Source organism: Pogona vitticeps, chromosome 2 (assembly GCF_051106095.1).
Source record: "Pogona vitticeps strain Pit_001003342236 chromosome 2, PviZW2.1, whole genome shotgun sequence".
Classification (NCBI taxonomy): domain Eukaryota; kingdom Metazoa; phylum Chordata; class Lepidosauria; order Squamata; family Agamidae; genus Pogona; species Pogona vitticeps.
Genome location: NC_135784.1, coordinates 253,853,765 through 253,874,383, shown reverse-complemented (window position 1 = coordinate 253,874,383; position 20,619 = coordinate 253,853,765). Strand labels below are relative to the sequence as shown.

Below are 20,619 nucleotides of genomic sequence, written 5' to 3'. Positions count from 1 at the left end.
GTAGCAGCATTTGCAGGCTTGGAAGATAAAGAGGGTGTGGTGGAAGGCTTTGCAGAATATGGAAGGCACAGGCATACCTAATACAGCTGAGTGGGGCCAGAAAGGTGGCAGAGGCAGAGCATTTTCGCCACAGTGTCTGGGGTAGTGAGCTGTTACAGCAGAGACAAGAAAAAAATGGGATTGCCATTGTACCACCTAATCCAGGATGTGGTAACTCAATGAAACTTGACTTTCTGCCTGCTTGAAAGAATGCTGGAGCAGCCAAAGGCACTCCATGACCTGACACTGGAGACTTCCATTGCTGTGACTGCTCGTGTGGGCAGAGAAGAGTGGGGCATTATGGGTCAAGTGGCCTCTGTCCTCTGGATCTTTGAGAGTGCAACACAGGTCCTTAGTGGGAAGACAGCTGTCCTCAGCCAGGTGATCCCAGTGTTCTAGGGCTTGGTTGGTGTGATGGACGGCATAAGGAGGGGACAGTCTAGGTGGAGGGTTTTTTTTCTCTCTGGCCTGAAGGGTTTGGGCCTGGCCAGCAAGCTAAAGGACCTGCTCTACTACAGGCTTATGGAAGGAGTACATTCTAGCAACCCTTTTGGACTCCAAAATTAAACAGCGGGCAATGGATATTAAGCATCAGCAAGGGGTGGGGTCAATGCCAGCCAACTTTCCATCACAGCAGCTAGTGAAGAAGTTCCTGCTAGCACTGAGGGGTCACACAGAGCAGAAGGAAACTAGCAATGTTTATAGCTAAATCACAGTTGTATTCTAGAGTCCAAGTCTCTCATGCTTGCAACAACAGGGCAAGATTTCTGGGACATAGTCATGGCAAGCCTGGCAAGGGCCTGGCCTCCAGAGACATCACCTCAGAGGAAGGATATAGCAGAAACGGAGGGATATATGCAGGAGCCCTGCAAGCCAAAACAGACTGGACTGAGAATGCATTTGTTTGGGAAGGTCTGGCCAAGGTCGCAGTGGGACGGCTGTCTTGCCCACAAACTAGGGTGCCCACTGAGAGTGTGTTCTCTCACATTAGAGGAGGTTGTCAGTACAGTGGTACCTTGCAAGACGGTTACCCCTCAAAACGACGAATCCTCATGATGACAGCGCTTTGCAGCAGCCATTTTGCTTCGCAAAATAGTGATTCCTATGGCCGACGATTTGGTCCGTGCTTCACGGACCGTTTTTTAGCAGCACGACGATTTAGAACAGCTGATCGGCGGTTTGCAAAATGGCTGCTCCCATCTGCCTGTCAGCGGTGCCCAGGTCTTTGCCCACCCTCGAGCGCAACCTGCCCTCTGCTTTCCAGTGCTGCCGCCCCCTTCTGCTGGCATCCCTCCTCTTCAGGGTTCTGTCAGGATGCCCATGACAGTCACTTCCTAATCCCTGGGCACTGCTGGTGTGCATTCTGTTTTTTTCTTTTTCTTTTGGCACAATCCCTGGGAAGGTGTCATGGGAGGACACAAAGAAATCCTTTTAAAATATTTTGCCTGTTTGTGTTTTTTTTTTTTAAAAGGGAAACGGCTGACCATATAGTGTTCCTATTGCCTGAAACAGAGTTCTGGATATCCAGAAGTTCTGAATTTTTAAAATTTCAAATCCAAAGGGCTGGAATTCTGAATTCTGAATTAAATTTTGCATCTGGATTTTGTTACTAGTGCAGATCCCTAGTTTCTGTGCCCGTGACAGTTACTTTGAATGTTTCTAGTTAGCATGGGAAGGTGAAATGCAAATCTTTTTGCTTATAAGTATGTTTATTAATAAATTCTGCTCACAGTCACCCAAGACATGTTGCAACCGTCTTTTTTAATGATTACTTCATTTTTAATTTTTATTATCTGTTTATTTTTTGTTCTTTAGGCTGCCTTGTATCGACTTAGCGGGGATTGGAATCCTTTACACATTGAACCTGGTTTTGCTGCCCTTGGAGGTAAATGGCAGGAAATCTCTTTATTTCTCTGGCAAGAATCCTGTGGAATAGTCCTGCGCGCTCTCTTCCATGTTATACAGTCCCCAGGACTGCTGTTACATAAACAGAGATTACCTGTTCAAACAAGTGGGGTTTCCACTTGCACAAGGTAATGCAAGCTAAGAAAATGACGGGCGAACAATAATGCAAACTACCCGCACGGCATCCATTTCTTAAGGAATTTGAAGATCCTGGTTGCCCAGGAATATTTAAAATACCCAAATAAATTTTGTACTGTTTTAAAAACTTGCATATGCCTGTGCAAATAAAAAGGTTTTAAACTGGGGCTGCAAAGAGTGCGCTGCTGCCATGAGATGAATGTCCTGTAAGAGGGCATGCCAGGGTCAGGATGTTGCCACTGAAAAGGTCTGTCTTTTGTTTTTGGTGAGTGCATTTTCTCTCCCTCTCGTAATGCATGGGCACAGGTATGATCTTGGAGCCTGGCTTTCAAATGTTAAACATCATCATCCAAACAGTCACTCTTAGGTACTGAGCATCTCTAGTGGGGTTTTCATTCTTTTTCTTCTTCTTTCTTCAAAAAGCAGCAGACATCTAGACGCCGAATCAGAGGCCGTTTCAAAAGTAGTTCTCTCTATGGCACAGCAGGGCAACCAAAAGCCCCCCTCCCTCCGGCCTGCTATAATATTGTGCAAGTCTTTTGATCTCATCCATCATATTTGTTGATATTATACAGCAAAATGAACTTCATCTTGTCCTCTTTGTCTACCACATGGAAAGTTGTTGTTAGTTAATATTAGGGAATGTAACCATGAAACCAGCAACAAGCTATTCTAATTGCATTTCAAATTTCTGGGTGCCAACCCAAAATGTTTAAAAGAACAAGTTAAACTGAACACACCTGTTCTATTTTCTGACCCCTTTTGGAAACATACACAACACACAGGTGCCAGCTATTTTTGAACTGTAATTATGGCTGTTCAGTATTATTATTATACGTATTTCGTTTACTGCAATTTAATTTTATCCATATTTGTTATGCTTTCCCATGTGACTTCCTCCTGCTGCAATCCTCTGGAATAATTATATTTCTTCATTTTAAAATGAGGAAATACCTTTCTTCTGTAAAAACATGCAGGGCTGTGATCAGTAAAACAGACTCTGAAAGCAGCTCAGTACCAAACTCAACCAAGAAATTCTCAAAATTCTAAAAACTGTGAATATATTAGCAACCATCTAAATCAAGTCATAAATCCAGCACCGATAGAATGGGAAATAAGACTTTCACCCTGTGACAAAGAATCGGTGAAAATTGGTGCCATACAAACAGTTTGAGAAAGCTGTTCTACAGACTAGAGGTCACTCTGAATCTCTGTGGTTATCATCTATCTAATTGTACCTTAAAGATTACCACTAATCTTTTTTTAAAGGAAATGAGGACAACAGAAAAAGGACCTTTGATATTTATTGTAAGGAACAGGTGCATTCAGATGGAAAAATTGAATTCAGAATCAAACTGCAAGCCAATGAACATGTAGCAATAAGCCCAGAAAGTACATTACAGCCTGTGAGTGCTCCTGCCATGTTGTGAAGCAGTGGTTCCCAACCTTGGGTAACCCAGGTGTTTTTGGACTGCAACTTCCAGAAGGAACCCTTTACCACTAGTTGTGCTGGCTAGGATTTCTGGGAATTGTAGTGCAAGAACACCTGGGTTACCAGAGATTGGGAACCATTTTCTAAAGCACCAAAGTGGTTCTGCGTAACTTTCAGAAGGGATTCTGTGATACTGTGCTAGTGTCGTCTGAAAAATCAACAGAATATGACCGTATTATATTATGCGATCTTATACAACAATTTCTGTGTATCCTAATGTTTTTGGTAACATGTGGCTTGCTGGATAAATATATCTGTGTTTGTTTATGAATGAGCAAACATATCTGCTTCCTACTATATATGGTGAGATGTAGACTGATTAAGGAGAAAATACAATGTTTAGATTTGTAATTTTTTTGATAGGATTTAAAAAGCCCATATTGCACGGACTTTGTTCCTTTGGATTTGCTGCCAGACATGTTTTGAAACACTTTGCAAACAATGATGTGACTAAATTCAAGGCAATTAAGGTCAGTATGTTTCTGTCTTTATGTGTTCATTAATGAGGCATGACAGACAATTCTACACAGAAAAGATAAATCATTATGTCACACTGGATCTTGATGTTACTTCCAGCCTTGTATGTTATCTCCCCCCCTTCATATGTTTGCTGGTTGTATGTCATTAAAAATACCTCCAGTGGGATACTTCCACTGCCCATTGGAAGTAGGTGACGAGTGTTCTGCCCTCTCCCCTGCTCCCTCCAGAGCAGGGTTTCAGCACTAGAGAGACCTGCACAATGATGGCGAAAAGAAAGGAAGGCCTCCTCCCGGCAGAGCCACAATATGCATTATTTTCCTTTTACCTGGTTTGTTTATTTATTTAGAGCAATTATTTTACCATTTTTCAACAAAAAAGGGTCTCAGAGCCATAGCGCAAGACAGCTTACAAGCCTATGAGGTTTCAGGGTTTTAAGTTTTTTCACGACCAGAGGTACCAAGATTGTACATCTTGATCTTCCATCCTAGAAGAAAGGAGTAGATGCCTCGCTCTGCTCTGGACATCTACTCAGGTTCTGACTGTTTGGGCCTCTAGGGGGGTGCACCCCTCCACTGGACCATACCTAGGAACAGTGCAGGTGATGATAGCCACTTTAGGATTATCAGCCACTCACAGATGCTGCTTAAGAGCAGCGAGAATCCCCAAAGGACTGGGCTTGCTGGTGTTCACCTCCACCTTCACTGATATCAGTGGTTAGAGTTCTTCCATCCAAAATACGTGTCCCCCCCCCCCCCCTTCTGTGAATGCTTGTAGCAGATGTGGAGTCACTAGAGATATCACTTATAACCGGTTGGTAAATGTTGTTTGTTAACTGGGGGGGAGAAAAAGAGACCACTAATCTTTCCCTGTGATAGATTCGTTTTGCAAAACCAGTCTTCCCTGGACAAACCCTGCAAACAGAGATGTGGAAGGAAGGAAATCGGATTCATATTCAGACCAAGGTAAGAATCATGAAGTGAAAGCATTTGATTGCATGAAAATAATAGGTAGTAAGAGTGGATCACGACCTGCATATAGGTTTTAGTGTCTACTGAGCCATGAACATCACAAGCCAGTGAGCCATTTACTAGGGGTGTTACATTTGTACATGTATACTTACTTTATTGCTTTATAGCTAATCAGGGTGTACAGTATGCGAGAGAAACTAAACCAACCTTAAAAATAGTATTTAAAATATAATGTAAATAAGCATAAAAAGCATAAAGCAACACAATAATAGTAGTAAAATAATAAAACAAGGCTGGCAGAGGCAGTATTATGCTCTGGGCAGTGTATGGCTAGGAACCCTTAGGTCCTGGTTACTTTGACATGTAACACCTTTCTAGAGATGGTTGCAGGCCACATACACTCTTTCATTGCAATGGTGTTCCCTGATGACAGTGGCCTCTTTCAGCAGGACAATACGCCCTGCCACTCTACAAGAATTATTCAGGAATAGTTTGATTAACATGACAAAGAGTTCAAGGTGTTGCCTTGACCCCCCCCCCCAAAATTTTTTTCCCAGATCTCAATCCAATTGAGCATCTATGGGATGTGTTGAAACACCAAACCTGATGCATAAAGGCCCCACCTTGCACCTTGGTGGCAGATACCACATTCAGAGGTTTTGTGGAGTCCGTGCTGCGATGCATCAGAGCTATTTTGGCAGCATGACGGGGACCTACATAATATTAGGCAAGTGGTTTTAGTGTTGTGGCTAATCAGTGCAAAGCATTATTTTCAAGTCTTACTAACATCTCCTGAAAACCTTGGCATTTTATGGAAGCACCTATTAGCACTTTTTGAAAGTTGTAGCTGTTCTTTTGGGCTGCAGAGTTCTTGAAATGTCCCAGAAGCCAAAGTAGGCAGCATGTTCCTCAGTGCTATTCCAGTGCACATACAGTGGGGTCTTGACTTAAGAACGGCTCGAGTTAAGAACATTTTGACTTAAGAACCGCTCTCATAGGAAAATATTGACTTGACTTAAGTACTTAGATTTGAGTTAAGAACTGAAAAAAAACCACGTGGGAGGCAGGGAAAGTGCAAAATTTGAACTTTCAGTTAACTGTTGGCCAGTGAAAAGGGTGCCTGTCTGCTTCCTCACTCCTCCCAGCGTTTAGAGAGTGGATTGGGAGACAGTCTTCAGACTGCCTGGTACTGTACTGCCTGGACTGTATTTTCCGTGCCTTCCCTGAACCTTTCTTGACCTAAGAAAAAAAGAAACAAAATATCCCCCTCTAGTGGTCGAAGGCGGAATAGCAGCTTCCCATTAGTTTCTATGGACGGAAAAGAGCAGATACGGATCAAATGGTTTTCAATGCATTCCTATGGGAAATGCAGATTTGACTTGAGAAGTTTTTGACTTGAGAACCGCCTTCCAATACGGATTAAGTTCTCAAGTCAAGACCCCACTGTATAGCTGTTGATTGAATTGCTTCGGTGATGGGTTTAGGAGGCTTTTTAAACTGAATGTTGACCAAAGTTGCAGATGAAGATATTACTTTTTGGACTACAATTCCCAGAATCTCACCCCCATTCAGCTCATCCAAAAAAGTGTGATATTTAAAATGCATGAACTCATGACCACTGGCTACCAGCCTCAGGAAATTGCATCAGAAAAAAGTAATTTTCCAAACTCTGCAAAATAGTACTGTCCAGAGACATTTGGGAACATGGATGAGTGACAGTAACCTGCCTAATACCAAATCAAGCCATTTGGTTTAGCTGTTCCTGTACTGTCTACTATGTCTTCAGGGTCCAAGGGAAATGTCTATCCTATCACCTAACAATAATGTGTGCCGTCATGTCAATTCTGACTTGATGGCGACCCTTTCCAGGGGTTTCCAGAAAGAGAATACTCAGAAGTAACTTAACCATTCCCTTCTTCTGGGGCTGCCCTGGGATTGTGCAGCTTTACCAAGGCCACACAGGCTGGCTCTTCTCCCTGGAGGCACACCGGGGAATCGAACTCCCAACCAGCTTTGGCTCTGCAGCCAGATACCTAAACCACTGAGCTATCCTGGTACCTTTTAAAACTGAAGAGACCAGGGGCTGAGCCTGAGACATCTGGCATGCAGAACAATATGCTGTGCTACATGATTCTCCCCTATTCATCTGTCATCAGAGTATTTGAAATACTTAAATCACTTTTTTTTTCTCCAGAAGGTTTATCCTCTCTTCTAAGTGCTTCTTAAATGCTGTGGTTGGGACTCTAGAAATTAGAATAGTTGGTCAAATGCTTATATTTAATGTGTTTAATCTCTTCATTCCACCAACCCACCCACTTTTTAAAAAGATGCACTCAGACACTGTTGCCATCAAATTGTTCCTTTTAAAATACTTTTTTAAGTAAAAGCGTTGAAGGAGAATGAACGCTAGCATTGACAAGCTCCTAAATACTTCCCAGGCAGGCTGGATTGGAAACTCTGTCCCTCAGATCTGCCTGGGATCTGCTCCTCCCCCAACCCCTGATCAGTTAAAACTTGGGGCAGGAAAATTCCCACACCAACTCAAGGAAAAGGCATCTGCTACATCCTTCCCAAAATGGCATCTGCTACATCCTGTGACCCTGGAGCTGAAAACAAGAGGCCCTCAGTTGAATCTGCAGTATGTTTGCTTGTTTTTAACGTGCAGTGACTTTGCTGACACATTGGCATTAAATGTTTGAAGTAATTGGAACTGCTTTCTGTTCTTGTGGTTTTTACCCGCTGGAACATTGTCAGTAATTAGTCATTGGTGATAATGATATTAATAGCATTGTGTTTTCTTCATGAAAAAGCACACTTCTTCTGTGTTTAAGATTTTGTAATTATTTCAGTCCTTTTATTTTCATTCTTTTATTTTGCCAGTTTGAGGATGGTTTGATGTAAGATGCAAAGAAAATTCTTCAGTCAACATAAAAGGCATCTATTGTGCTGGTTGTAATTCTGGTGTCTGTATTAGCCAAAAGCCCTTGATAGCATGCTGAAGTACTTATTTATTTCAGGTCAAAGAGACAGGGGACATTGCAATTTCAGGAGCGTATGTGGATTTGAACATATCCTCTGTCCAGCCTTCAACTCAGGAGCCCTCGGCTGAGGTAAGGAAAACATAGGTTGCCCCTGTGTATGATGCGCTCCATAGATGTGTATGGCCTGATGGTGACAAGGATGATGACAACAGCAGTGTCACCTTTAATATTGTGACACAAATTCTTGTCTCCAAGATACCTTAGGTGGAATAACGGGCATATTTTTCATTGCCTCAGGCAATAAAAAGTCTTGGACTTTGATTTTTTTTTTCAAAATATTATTTAAGTGAGATGGATTGATTACATAGGATAAAGCAGTGGAAACAACCTGCATGGTTTAACTAAACAGAGGATTTAATTTCATTCATTGTTTTTCTGTACCAGTTAAACTGTGCCGAGTAGGTTGTTAGTAAAAGAGCACATAGATGATAGCACATGCTGTGCATGGTTTTGGAACTGTGTGATAGTTATGAAGTGTAAGTTTATCTGGGCAGAGTGCAACCTATTGGCTATTTGGTCATCTGAGCTTGCTGTGCACCCCAAAGAATAATTTGGTCTCCAAAAAGGCAAATCACACTACCAGAAACTGGGGGTGGGGGGTGTTCTTACAGCTAGATGTAATTCCCCCAGGAGAATTTGGTTTTTGGAAACTGTAAGTGATTAATCACTTCTTTTTCTAAAAAAACAGGTTTTTTTCTCCCCTAAAACAGACCCAGGAGAGCTTGAAATTACGTAATGGCAAACTGTCTCCATCAGAATACCTAGTAGTAGTAGTAGTAGTAGTCGTCGTCGTCGTAGTAGTAGTAGTAGTAGTGATACTACTATTAATAGTAATATCGGTGGGGTATGTGGACAGGTGATTGAAAGTACAGGAAATTGCAGGAGGGGATAGCTTCTGGGCTCTCAGAAGTTGTTCATCCTGATGGACCCACAATTTTTCTCCTGGAAATCTGTCACTTACTTCAGTCACTTTCATCACTGTATCAGAAAGAGTACCAGCATATTGATGTTGGTCTCGTTTTCTTACACCATATTTGTGACCACCTCCACTCCCATAGTGGATGGCCACAAACTATTATTTTAAGAAGGGGGCTGGGTAGGTCTGGATAGCAGTGGTGGCCATGGAGCACAGTATGTGGGTTTTGGTGTGATGTTCCCCTCGAGAATCATTAATTTATATGCTAGGCTGCAGGATTGCAGAGTGACCTTGTATTTGAAGAAATTGGTCGTCGCATCAAAGAGGATGGAAATCAGATGGTGAAGAAAGTAAATGCTGTCTTTCAATGGAACATCACTAAGGACGGAAAGACTGCAGTGCAGAGGAGTAAGTTGCAGGATTAATTAATTTATGGTATGCCTTACTGCATCCTCTAATGAACTGAAAGATGTTAGAGTAATTCTAAGCTGAACGAGTTGAAAGGCATAGGGCACCAATTCTGTATTTATTTTTTTTTATAGTGAAGGTATATTCCAATACAGCAGGGCCTGGGCTGTTGAAAAATAGGACTTTGCTTTAAAGCAGAGGCAGTGATTTTGCTCTTTTGGAGCGGCTGTGGTGTGTTGGGAACATCTAGTTCAACTTGTATCAAATCACTGCCCCCCCCCCCCGAGGCAGGACACTGTCCCTTCCTTTGCACTGTGATGCAGGGATAATATAAAGAGTCGTAATGGAAAGGTTACAGTGGCAATGGTAATATTCGCATGAAACGCTTTGAACGTTCAAAAGGATGACTGCGTTTGAATGAAACCACACATTAACTGTATTCATGCATGTTTGTCACGACAGAACACTGACCATACTGCCGCTTTCTCCAGAGTATGTTTTCTGTACAGCCATTTAATGAGAGCACCTTAGTGGGACCAGAAAAGTGGACTGGGCGCAGGGAATCCATTGCATAATGTCAGAGGCCAAAGCTCTGTTTGCCACATGGGCTGCCTTAACTGCCCCACCAGGAGCCCCGTGCTGCCTTCTATATACAGTTTGGCAGGGGCCACCTCAGAAGCAAAATGTATTGGACCATTTTTGATCTTATGTATATCTTTGCTTTTGCAATTTGAATAACATAGATCAGCGGTTCTTAGCTTTTTCTTTAGTGCAGATGCTCTTCAAATATCTTTTGTTGCTGCTGACCAGCAAGACCTAACTCAAAAATTAAACCCCTAAAGTGCATCAAATATCTGTTTAAAGTTTCTCATGAAGGGTCTCATCGATAGATATTCCTTGCTATAATGGCAAGACTTTTAAAGATGACTGGAAGAAGCTTAATTTTGCTTTGAACAGGTTGTGCCCTCATCAGCAGCATCAGTTCTTTTACATTTCTAATTCAGCCAGAGATCCATTCTGAGGCTCAGTCAAAATGTATTATTACAAACTTCACTGCAATAATATTGAAAAGTCACTTTACTCGACAATAACTGAACGGTTTTATTAGTAGAAACCAAAGAAGAAACACAATAATGAAGTCTGGCCGCTCACTCACACTGACACTGACTGACTCTGACTCTTTGTTCCTACGACTTCCGACTGTGCACAGTAGCAAGAAATGTCACGTGCTTTCTCTCAGCCAATCTGCATCATTCACTTGTAGGTTCTCACTGTGTGCAGAAATATCAAACTATTATTTGCTATCAAACAGTTATTTTCATAACCATTTTTTACTTTTGTGTTTTTAATGGAGGTAGTAGGTTAGAAAAGCCAACTTTTACACAAAGAAGCAAGAGAAAATAAGATTTTGTTCTACATTTCCTTTTCTCTTTCTTTCTTTCTTTCTTTCTTTCTTTCTATTTCAACTGCAAAAGATCATAACATTTCTTCAAGCCTTCACGGACCCCCTGTGAGGACATCGTGGCCTCACAAGTTAAGAACCTGTGATATAGATTCCAGACTCCAAAAATAAAATTCTAGATCATATCATACTGTAAAGGGTTTGAATGTAAATCTTGACTCCTTAAGGTTTGGGTGAGACACATATTTCCTTCACAGAAAGAATCAGCCAATCAAACAATATGAAAAAAACAAAAAAACAAAATCAACTCAAAAATTCTAATTATCAACAGTAAGTGAATATTTGAAATGCAGAATCATAAGAACTTATTTTAGTTTTCTTGGTTGACCCAAAAGCAGATGGAATCATGCCCAGCTAGCAGAATCTCATTTTTCCATGGCGAGAAGCTTCACTGGAAAGTCTTTTAAAAAAAACAAAAACAAAAAAAGCACTTGAAACCAGGCAGTATAAATTCCACTAAGAGTTTTCAAAAATGTCAAAAGTAATCTTTAAGAATAAGGATAATAAAAATACTTTTGGAATTGTTCTTTTGTGTCAGCAAACCATCAAACCTAAAGCGTGTTGGGACTTTTCTTCCATTAATATTAAGATCTAAGCAGAAGTGTCCCCAGAAAGACACATGATGTCTGATCTCTTTCCTTCCATTTTAAAACCCAAAGGCTCACAGGCTGAAGCCATCTAGGTCAGCAGCCCTCATGGGAAAGCGGAGGTAGAACATCACTGCACAGACTGTGGTTACTTGATGCTTCAAAGACTGCTAGCCACATTGAGACTTGATATAAAGTGTGCTGCCTATAGCATGTCATATGTCAAAGCTGAGCCTTCTTCCCTCATAAAATCTCACAGCAGGATTCTTCCACAGACCTTACACTCTGATCTGCCCCCCCATGCCTTTCCCTCCCATAACTTTAAATACCTTCTTCAAAAGGTTAGCAGGGATTTGAGGGATAGAAGCACAGCTGGACCAACTTTATTTTAATTTTACTCCTCTAAATGATTTTCTGATCTGAGTAGATTTTGTGGGGCCTGGACACATTTCACCTGGGAGATTAATAAACTTTTTTTTTAATTTCAGACCTTTGGTTGGCATTGACCGTTGTTCTGACTCTCACCCTCCCCTGTGGTCCATTTCCCCCTGTGGTCCTCTCTTGCTAAAGTGTGTAGCCAAGTTTCCACCTCTCAGGCGTCTGCTTGACAGTATAGTTTGTCCTTTTTGCCTGTGCCTCTTTACGCTCAGCATACTGGGGCCCCATGTACTTCACCATTGTGGGATGATAGCTGAAGCAGCTAGCATTTTCATCTAATGTCCTTGGGCTGAATGTCAGAAGGAGTGGGAGAGGGGTGGGGGAATGATGAGAAGCAGCCCTTAAGGAAATGATTTGCAGTTCTGGTTGACACAGCCAATAATTTTATTCTTCCCTGATTCACAAGTGCCAAAAAAGCTTTTATTGCTTTGTGCAATTGACTATAACCTCCTCTCTTGTATTGTTCCATATGGTGCCAACCTCTCTGGTTCTTTACTATCCCTCAGTGACTTGGATATGTGAACTAGAATTAATGTTTGCAGTTGAAGTGAGAATCCTTCGGCATATGTTTGGGAGATTATTGTTACAGCACCAAGATTTCCTTTAAAGACTGTCATGGATTGCACTGCAGATCATATTAGGACACTTCCTTCTTGCTCCCCACATATGGGCTTTACACCACACAAATATTTCACTCAGGAAATAATGTGAAAAGAGCTCATATGCATTAATAAAAACATGTCTGGTTTGGGCTTTATATTTCACACATTTCAGATGTTCAAAGTTCTTTGCATGCATAAACATTAATACTGCAATCCTCTGCATGTCTGCTCAGAGGTTTTATACAAGATTGTTCCTGAGAAAGTGTGTCTAGGATTCTAGCCTCTGCCACCTGGCAGCCCTGTGTGCTTGGCCAGTCGCAAGTAGAGAGCAAGGTAAATCTAGGCACCCAACTCAGCTTGTTTGTAGGTGGAGTCCTCTTGCGTCCTACATCAAACCACGTGTGCACCATAAAACGGGTACTTGCCATAGCCCGCTATCTCACTAAGGCACCAGGGTGGTAAACCTTCAGCACTCCAAATGTTTTGGACTACAGCTCCCACAATCCTTTATCGCTGGCTGTACAGGCTGAGAATTCTGGGGGTTGGGGTCCAAAAGACCTGAAATGCCAAAGGTTCACCACCCTTGCATGGCTAAGATACCTACTATTTGCAGCAAGGGAAGTCTTTTTGCAAAATCATTATATCAAGGAATAGCTGCTTTTTTTTGAAAGAAAAAAAAAAAGATTGTTGTGACTTTGTGGTGTGGCCAAGTTTCAGTCTTCAAACTAGCTGCATGAATAAGTTATTTCAAAAGTTGTTTTGTGCCGTTGTTACGCTAAAATAAAAAAGGATTTATTTATGAGCCAAATTAATTGGAAGCTGTCAGGTTCATTGAGGAAAACGCTAAGCTCTTCTTTACTGCTGTGCTTTTAGAGATACGGGCTTGGATTCCTCGGGACCAGTGCCTCCGCCTGTTTTCCAGGAGCGCCCCCTATCATGACCTACCACATCTAACAAAACTTTGTAACTTTCAGTGTGACATTTTTTCTGGCTCGAGATGCTGCATTGGGTAGGACAAGACAGGGAACTCCCCTCTTTCTTCCAGCCCAGAGACAGACACCAAAATCTGGATTCAGCGGAGAGTGTGGTGCTCATTCACAGACCCTGCAGAGACAACAGGTTTGTTCTGGAAGAGACAAGAGAGACGGACTGAACAGAACGGTTCTTTGTAAAGCCTTTATCTGTAGAACAGCCTACAAAGAACAAAAGCAGCCTCCAAGTTGTTGTCTCCTGGATGGTAAAAATGCTCCAGTGCTGTAATTAAAGATGTCAGGTCCTTGCTGGAACATTAACTTGGCAATGGCTTTGTTTTTACACTTTCTGGCAGAGGCAGAAGAGGATGAATGGCTCTGAAAATTTGCACAATGTGAAAATGAACTGGCAGAGCAAAGCCTTGTCGTACCATTCTCCACCACAGGCCACACAGTACACGACAGCTTATCTGCCTTAAAGTTGATCATTTTGGCAGTGCGTTTTGTGCAGGCCAAGGGGACTTTGGGAGATTTTGAGGAATTGTTGATGTTCCTAAGGAAAGAACATACTTGGCTGAGGATTAAGATGCTCTTGAAGTAGAACATAAAAAACAAGCTACACTGTGAAACCAAAAAAAAAATTCTGCATCCATATTCTTGCTTGTGTGCTGAATGAAATTAGGACATCTATTTCAGTAATAGTTGGCCCTGAAGTGAATCATGAAAAGATTAAATGAAGGCGGCTCTCAGTTTCTGCAACAACTATTGTTTTTTTAATCCTATGGGACATGCCACTTTTTGTATATTTATAGGTGATACATGTTTCTGTTGGTAGCATTTAACTGGATATATGAGAAAGAATCTAGGACATTTCTGTGGGCCTTGATATGGAAGCACTTAGTCTTTTATTTAGTGCAGTGCTTCCTTTTTTCAAACACAAGAGTTCAGTATTAAGCAATTTATGTCTTCTATCCTAGCAAATGTGGTGTTGCGCGTATCTCTTCTTCCTTTTCTGTCTTGAGACAACCAATCACAAAGGATACCTTTCCTGTTAGTTTTTAACAGTGTAGCCTTGAAAATGGGAGAGACACATTAAGGACGAGTAAAACTTGTTCTCATGTAGGCATTTAGTTTTCCTTGAATGACAGAAGAATATAGGAGCAGCACTGCAGTTGGTATGTGTTGTCTTTGGAACTGGAGTCTTGCATTTATTCTGTAATGGGTTTTAGTTATAGGTTACGATAAACCTCTCTTCCGTGAATTTCTCTAGTTCACTCTTAAAGCTGTCAAGGCTTGTGGCCTGTTGTGGCATCCACAAGGTTCATTCTGTGTTATTTGCCTCTAGAAATTAGGCTTCACATACTTTCAGCATGGGAGGGCAGGTGGCCTTCATTAGCTTCATTAGCATTGTTCCTGCCGACTGCCTCGCCAGCTCTTCATCTTTGGGCAGAAGATCTGAAAGGGGGACTACATGTGGATTGGGGGTGGGAACTACCATTTAAAATGAACAGTTGACCTCTTTAAAATACCTTCTTTTTTTGGTATTTGGTGACCAACAGTGAAAATACCATTTAAAGGAACCAGATTGTTGCTCTTGAATTTCAGGAACAGAGCACGATGACACTTTTAAAACAAGCAAAACAATGCTTTTGCTTTAGGGCTATAATGGCGGAACTGGCCCACAAACCCAGTAAAAGTTGTTAACTTGATTTAGAGGAACACAGTTACGTATAGAGGCTTCCACAAAGTCAAGGGCCCTGAGTTGTTCAGGATTCTTGATCACATGAAGGAACCTACGGGCATTGAGGCCTCCTATCAGTAACTGGAGGTCGTGAGGTGGTAAATAATAGTGGCATTGGTGGGTGGAGCAAGGTGTGAAATGTGTCCACCACCAGACATTGTTGGACAGTGTCTCTTGCCTAGTCAGCATAGCCCATGATGATGGATTGGGGGTTTGCAGATCAGCAGTGCACAGAAGGCCAAACATTTCCCAGTCCTAGAGTAGGGTAAACATAAAGTCCGATTTTTCCTGAGAGCTCTTGTGAGACGAAATAATGTTCTTTTCTTTGACTTTGATCCATGTCCTTGTTCATTTCTCTTATTGATACCATTATGCAGAATATAGAGTAACATTCTATTCGTGTCCTTCATACCATGCACAATGTATATAACTCGGTTAAATGCATACTTTACGAAAAGTAGCCATTAGATTGCATTTTCAGTGGTGTTAGAGTATGGATTTTGGAAATAAAAGAATTCATCCAGAGAGTCTGTAGGATATAGTTATGTTCTTGTTACTTAAAAATCTTTTTAAAAAGTGATTTACGGTTTCTGACTTGGGCTGCCTTCAATCCCGGAAGGATGAAAGAATTAAGTAAATAAATTCATGTACAGGGACGATTTACTTTCTTCCCTAAAGAGGATAATCCTGAGTCCCTCTCAGCACCACATCTCAAGCTGTTCAGGAAATAAATGCTTAAGAATTGCATGCAGAGAGATTGCTGCACGCATCTCAGAATGAAGCTGGTGCTTTTCAGCAGAAACAGTTTTCTCAAGTAATTAGGGGCTAACACGTATGTACAGCCTCTTCACTCAGATGTTTAATTGAGACTAGCTTGCAGAATACTATGGAAATCTAAACAGCCTGTCATACTGTGAATCAGATCAAAGGATCCAGGTGCCTGGGGAAAACAAGTGTTGACAGCTTAGACAAGAAGGTGTTCTTGTCATAAATCCAGCCACTCTCTGATAGAGTTTCGCCACAGCAGGTGACTAGAATGATTAGATAGGATGCAAGTAATTAAGTAACCTTATATTACTTATGGGTTGAGGAATTAAATTTAAGAAGGTCTGTGGTTAAGAATCTGGCCCAAGTGGGAAAAGAAGCATTCTCCCCCAATGTTTTCTCCCCTTGAAGCTTGCTGATCTCTATTATTGTTTGTTTCCTTTTAAGTGTTCAGCTAAATGAGTAAAGAAATTAAACCTATTGTTATCATATAGCCATCATTTTCTCTCCATCTTTCATTTTTAATGTCCTTTTAGTGGCTTAATCGATTCTCATATAGCACATGTCTTGGGACAGAATTCTTGAATATAAAAACACTTTCAAAAAAGGTGCAATTTTCAATTTTGCATATGTTCTTCACTAAGTTGTTTACCTTTCCCCAAGCAACTTGTGGATTGGCATTTTAAAAAAAATATGGGAACAGGTAGCTTATCCTTTGTTTAATTTTTTCAAAATATCTTGCCTCTCTTCAGCCATAGACTTGAAGAATGGCTCTGGAGAGTTGTATCGAGGTCCTGCCCGTGGAAAAGCGGACACCATTTTCACCATTTCGGATGAAGACTTTTTGGGTTTGGTGCTAGGCAAGATCAATCCACAAAAGGTACAAATGTGAAGTTCATGTCTCCACAGCAAGATCTCAGCTATGAAGTAGGATGCTGAGTGTTAAGTAGCAAGTTTTAATTCAGAGATATTGAGAACCAACATCTCCCCATATCGGGCACGTAGAGAACTGTTCGTCATCTTGGACTGTATAATTCCAATCCTGTTAAATATTTGTTGAAAGATCATAATTTTCCCAACTATGCATAATTTGGGGCAAATGCAATTTTATTTAAATAGAAAGAGGACTCCAGGGGTCAGAGGGAACAAAGGCAGCTCATAACGGCTTGGGCTCTGGATACCCGAAGGACCGCCTCCTTCCATATGAACCTACCCGGCAGTTAAGATCTAGCCTCTTTTGAAAGAGCCGTCCTTCAAGGAGGTACGAGGGATGGCTTGTAGACAAAGGGCCTTCTCGGCAGCTGCCCCCAGACTATGGAACGCCATCCCAATTGAGATTTGTCTGGCGCCGACGCTGATGACGTTTTGGCACCAGGTCTAAAGCTTCCTGTTCCAGAAGGCTTTTAATTGAAATAATATCAACTGTGGGTCCTGATGGCAATTTTTAGAGTATATATTTTAATTGCATTTTAATAGTTTTATCTTTTTACTGTATTTTAATTGTTGTAAGCCACCCAGAGGCCTTTGGGTAGAGTGGGCGGCATATAAGTCAAATAAATAAGTAAATAACAGCATACAAAAGTTCCACCACATAGATTCGAATGCAAAGCGATACCTTTGATGGAGAGGACCATATAAACAGCTATACATGTATAACATTACCAGGGAAACCCCAAGCATGCAGGAGCTTCCTTTGGGTGTTGTATATCACATCTTTTCCAGGATTGATTTTATTTTTATCAGTGCACAATACATAGGGGACACTCAGCCTGAGCCATGGGGCCGTGTGCTCCCTGCAACACCAGATGTATAGCCTCCTAGAGGCTCCCTGGCCCTTTGATTTTGCTGCCTTTTCCACCCCTTCTGGTGATTTCCTGTCAGTTTCACACAGACCACTGTTTCCCTGTGTTTCACATTACAAGAAAGAAGCAATGTGATCAGGATCACATTGGGAGGGAGTAGAAATAAATTGCTCTACTCCTTCCAGGTAGGGAGAAAGGGAATTAGTGAGATGTATACGTGTAGGTGGCGGTGTGGGAGATGGTGGCGCTGCAGGCTAAACCGCAGAAGCCTTTGTGTGCTGCAGGGTCAGAAGACCAGCAGTCGTAAGATCGAATCCATGCGACGGAGTGAGCTCCCATCGCTTTGTCCCAGCTCCTTGCCAACCTAGCAGTTCGAAAGCATGTAAATGCAAGTAGATAAATAGGTACCACCTCGGTGGGAAGGTAAACAGCGTTCCGTGTATAGCCGTGCTGGCCACGTGACAACGGAAACTGTCTTCGGACAAACGCTGGCTCCACGGCTTGGAAACAGGGATGAGCACCGCCCCCTAAAGTCGGACACGACTGACTAAAATGTCAAGGGGAACCTTTACCTTACTATGTATTTATGGTGGCATATATATTACACGTGTGGCCCCTGAGCCAGCATCAAATGTATCGCACAGAGCAGAGGAGGTTGCACATCCTTGGATTAAATAGTTCCCAAACTGCACATCAATTTAAATGTTTATTAAAGATTTATTAATGTCACTCTTGCTGCAAAGCAGCTGGGGATCTATGCTGGGAGCAAGGTAAAAGGTGGGGAAATCCACTTCTTCACTCCTTCTCTTCCCACTTCCTTCATGTCTTTGCCCAGTTGCTCTGCAGCCTGTTTCTCAAATGTGACTTAGTGGAAGTAATCCATGTTACCAAAGGAACTTTGACCCCAATTGCTTTGTTGTCAAGAAATGTTGTTACTGCTGCTTTCCTAGTTAGTTTCTGGTTAAGCTATATTATTCTCTTGTAAATGTTTTTAAAAGTGCAACTCTGGGAGGACTCTCAGACTATTTAATTGTTTTTCTCCTCTCTGCTTCCTGTAGGCATTCATGTCTGGTAAGCTAAAAATTAAAGGAAATATCATGCTGAGCCAGAAGCTGGGGATATTGCTCCAACAGTATGCAAAGCTGTGAATTCTCTGCTGGATAGAGCTGTCCTAGGAAGAAGAAAGAAGCCATTTCTTTTTCAGAATAACCTGAAACCTTATGCAAATCCTTTGTTAGATAACTTCTGATAGACTTTGTTGCTCATATGCAAGTTCCGTTGATTCTTGCCAATTCACATAGCTGGTATAGGTGCAATGGGTTAATATGATCTTGTCCTCTTTTTCTCTCTCTGTCTCCTTTTCTCTGCTTCAAAACTTCATACATTTAATTTTTCAGACTTCCAATTAAAACTATACAGTTCATGTCTTTCTATATGAAATTGAAGTGTAATTAAATAAAACATACTTTGATAACATTCTCTTGTTTCAGTGGCTTACACTATGTTTCAAGTGATGGCTGAATATGAAATCTTTGGAATAGCATTTTGGAATAGCTGCAGTCTGCGTGAGGTCGCAGAATTCCAGGGTACAGCAACCCATTTTGTGGCCGCTGCTTAAATGCCATACAAAAGTAATAGATGCAAAATTGTTTTGCCTGTAGGCAAGGAACCTTGGGTCTCCACAATGTTGTGAATTTCAGTTCCTCTGATCCCTTATCATTTGCCAAGCTGGCTGAGGCTAGTTCTAGGTGAAAATATCTGAAGGACTAAAGGTTCCCATCACCAGTCAGAAATAATGACGCTTATTGGAGAAATGAAGAGATCTTGTGCCTCTTCATCCTTGTCTCTTCGTGTGTCATAATTGACCACCTAAGCCTCTTTTCCTAACTGCTGAATCTGAGTTCTCAGATACTGATAAAAAGGAAATTGGGAGCCACCAATGAGAAACATACAGTAGTTCCTTTTTCTGTAGAACAGCCTGGACACGCCAGGATAAGCAACAGAGTTAAGGAATAGCTTCTGAGCTTGGTTTCTGGCAATTATTACTCCAGCTCAGTGTTAAATCTGTTGGATCTCTTGGCAAATCATTCTCCCCTTCCACTTCCTTGCCCTGCATACTGTTCAGTTCTTCCTCCCCTGCTTTGTAGCATTAAACACTCTGTCCTGCTTTCCATTATGTGGCAGAAGCGTGGGTATCAAGCTGGTATTGAAAGACAAAGTTGGTCTTTAATGTCTCAAAACCAAAGCAATATTGAGTTCCAATCTAATTGAAGTCTATTCTGTCCTGTCCTGATCAGCAAATGTCTGATCATGTGCAAGCATTTGAACAGACACATGTTAAGGTCTTTAAAAAGCGTAGCATATTGTAGCAGTAATTGTGGCATCCAGATCAGAAAAGGCTGCAAGACAGCTAGCCAGAGTTTAGAGGAAATGAATATGCAATTTAATAGAATAATGCAAAAAGCAAATGAATGGGAATCCCTCCAATAGCATTGACAGCTACGAGTATTTAATTCTGTCCAGAATACTGGGGATGGAGAGCAAATTGATGAAGCAACTTGCCAATGCTTCAGAGAAATTGGAGGTGGTACATATTATGACAGTTGCATCAAAGATATATAATTGGGTTGAAGAGAGGGCCGAGAATATAAATAGATTTATCTGGGTCTGTTTTAATCTGTCTTCAGGCCTGGCTATGAGATGTATAGGACTTTGGTCCCTTCATGGATGACATATGCTGGGAACTGAACAGGGAGAGTGTGGCTTTTTTGGTTCTGCTAGACCTCTTGGTGGCTTTCAGTACCATTGACCATCAATGCGGACAAGATCCTTGGACCAGTGAAGGCTGCCATTTGTCTAGACCC

At 41.6% G+C, this 20,619-nt stretch overlaps 1 protein-coding gene across 1 annotated transcript in view; it reads left to right on the top strand.

Annotated features, from left to right (window-relative positions):
* HSD17B4 (hydroxysteroid 17-beta dehydrogenase 4) overlaps positions 1 to 19,231 on the top strand; it is a 94,097-nt gene extending 74,866 nt beyond the window's left edge. The window contains exons 18-24 of the mRNA XM_072992429.2: positions 1,855 to 1,924; positions 3,938 to 4,044; positions 4,930 to 5,016; positions 8,040 to 8,132; positions 9,249 to 9,387; positions 16,706 to 16,833; positions 18,814 to 19,231. Of these exons, the coding sequence (XP_072848530.2) occupies positions 1,855 to 1,924; positions 3,938 to 4,044; positions 4,930 to 5,016; positions 8,040 to 8,132; positions 9,249 to 9,387; positions 16,706 to 16,833; positions 18,814 to 18,903 (714 nt within the window). The 3' untranslated portion in view covers positions 18,904 to 19,231. The remainder of the gene's footprint in view (positions 1 to 1,854; positions 1,925 to 3,937; positions 4,045 to 4,929; positions 5,017 to 8,039; positions 8,133 to 9,248; positions 9,388 to 16,705; positions 16,834 to 18,813) is intronic.
* The last annotated feature ends 1,388 nt before the right edge of the window (positions 19,232 to 20,619 follow it).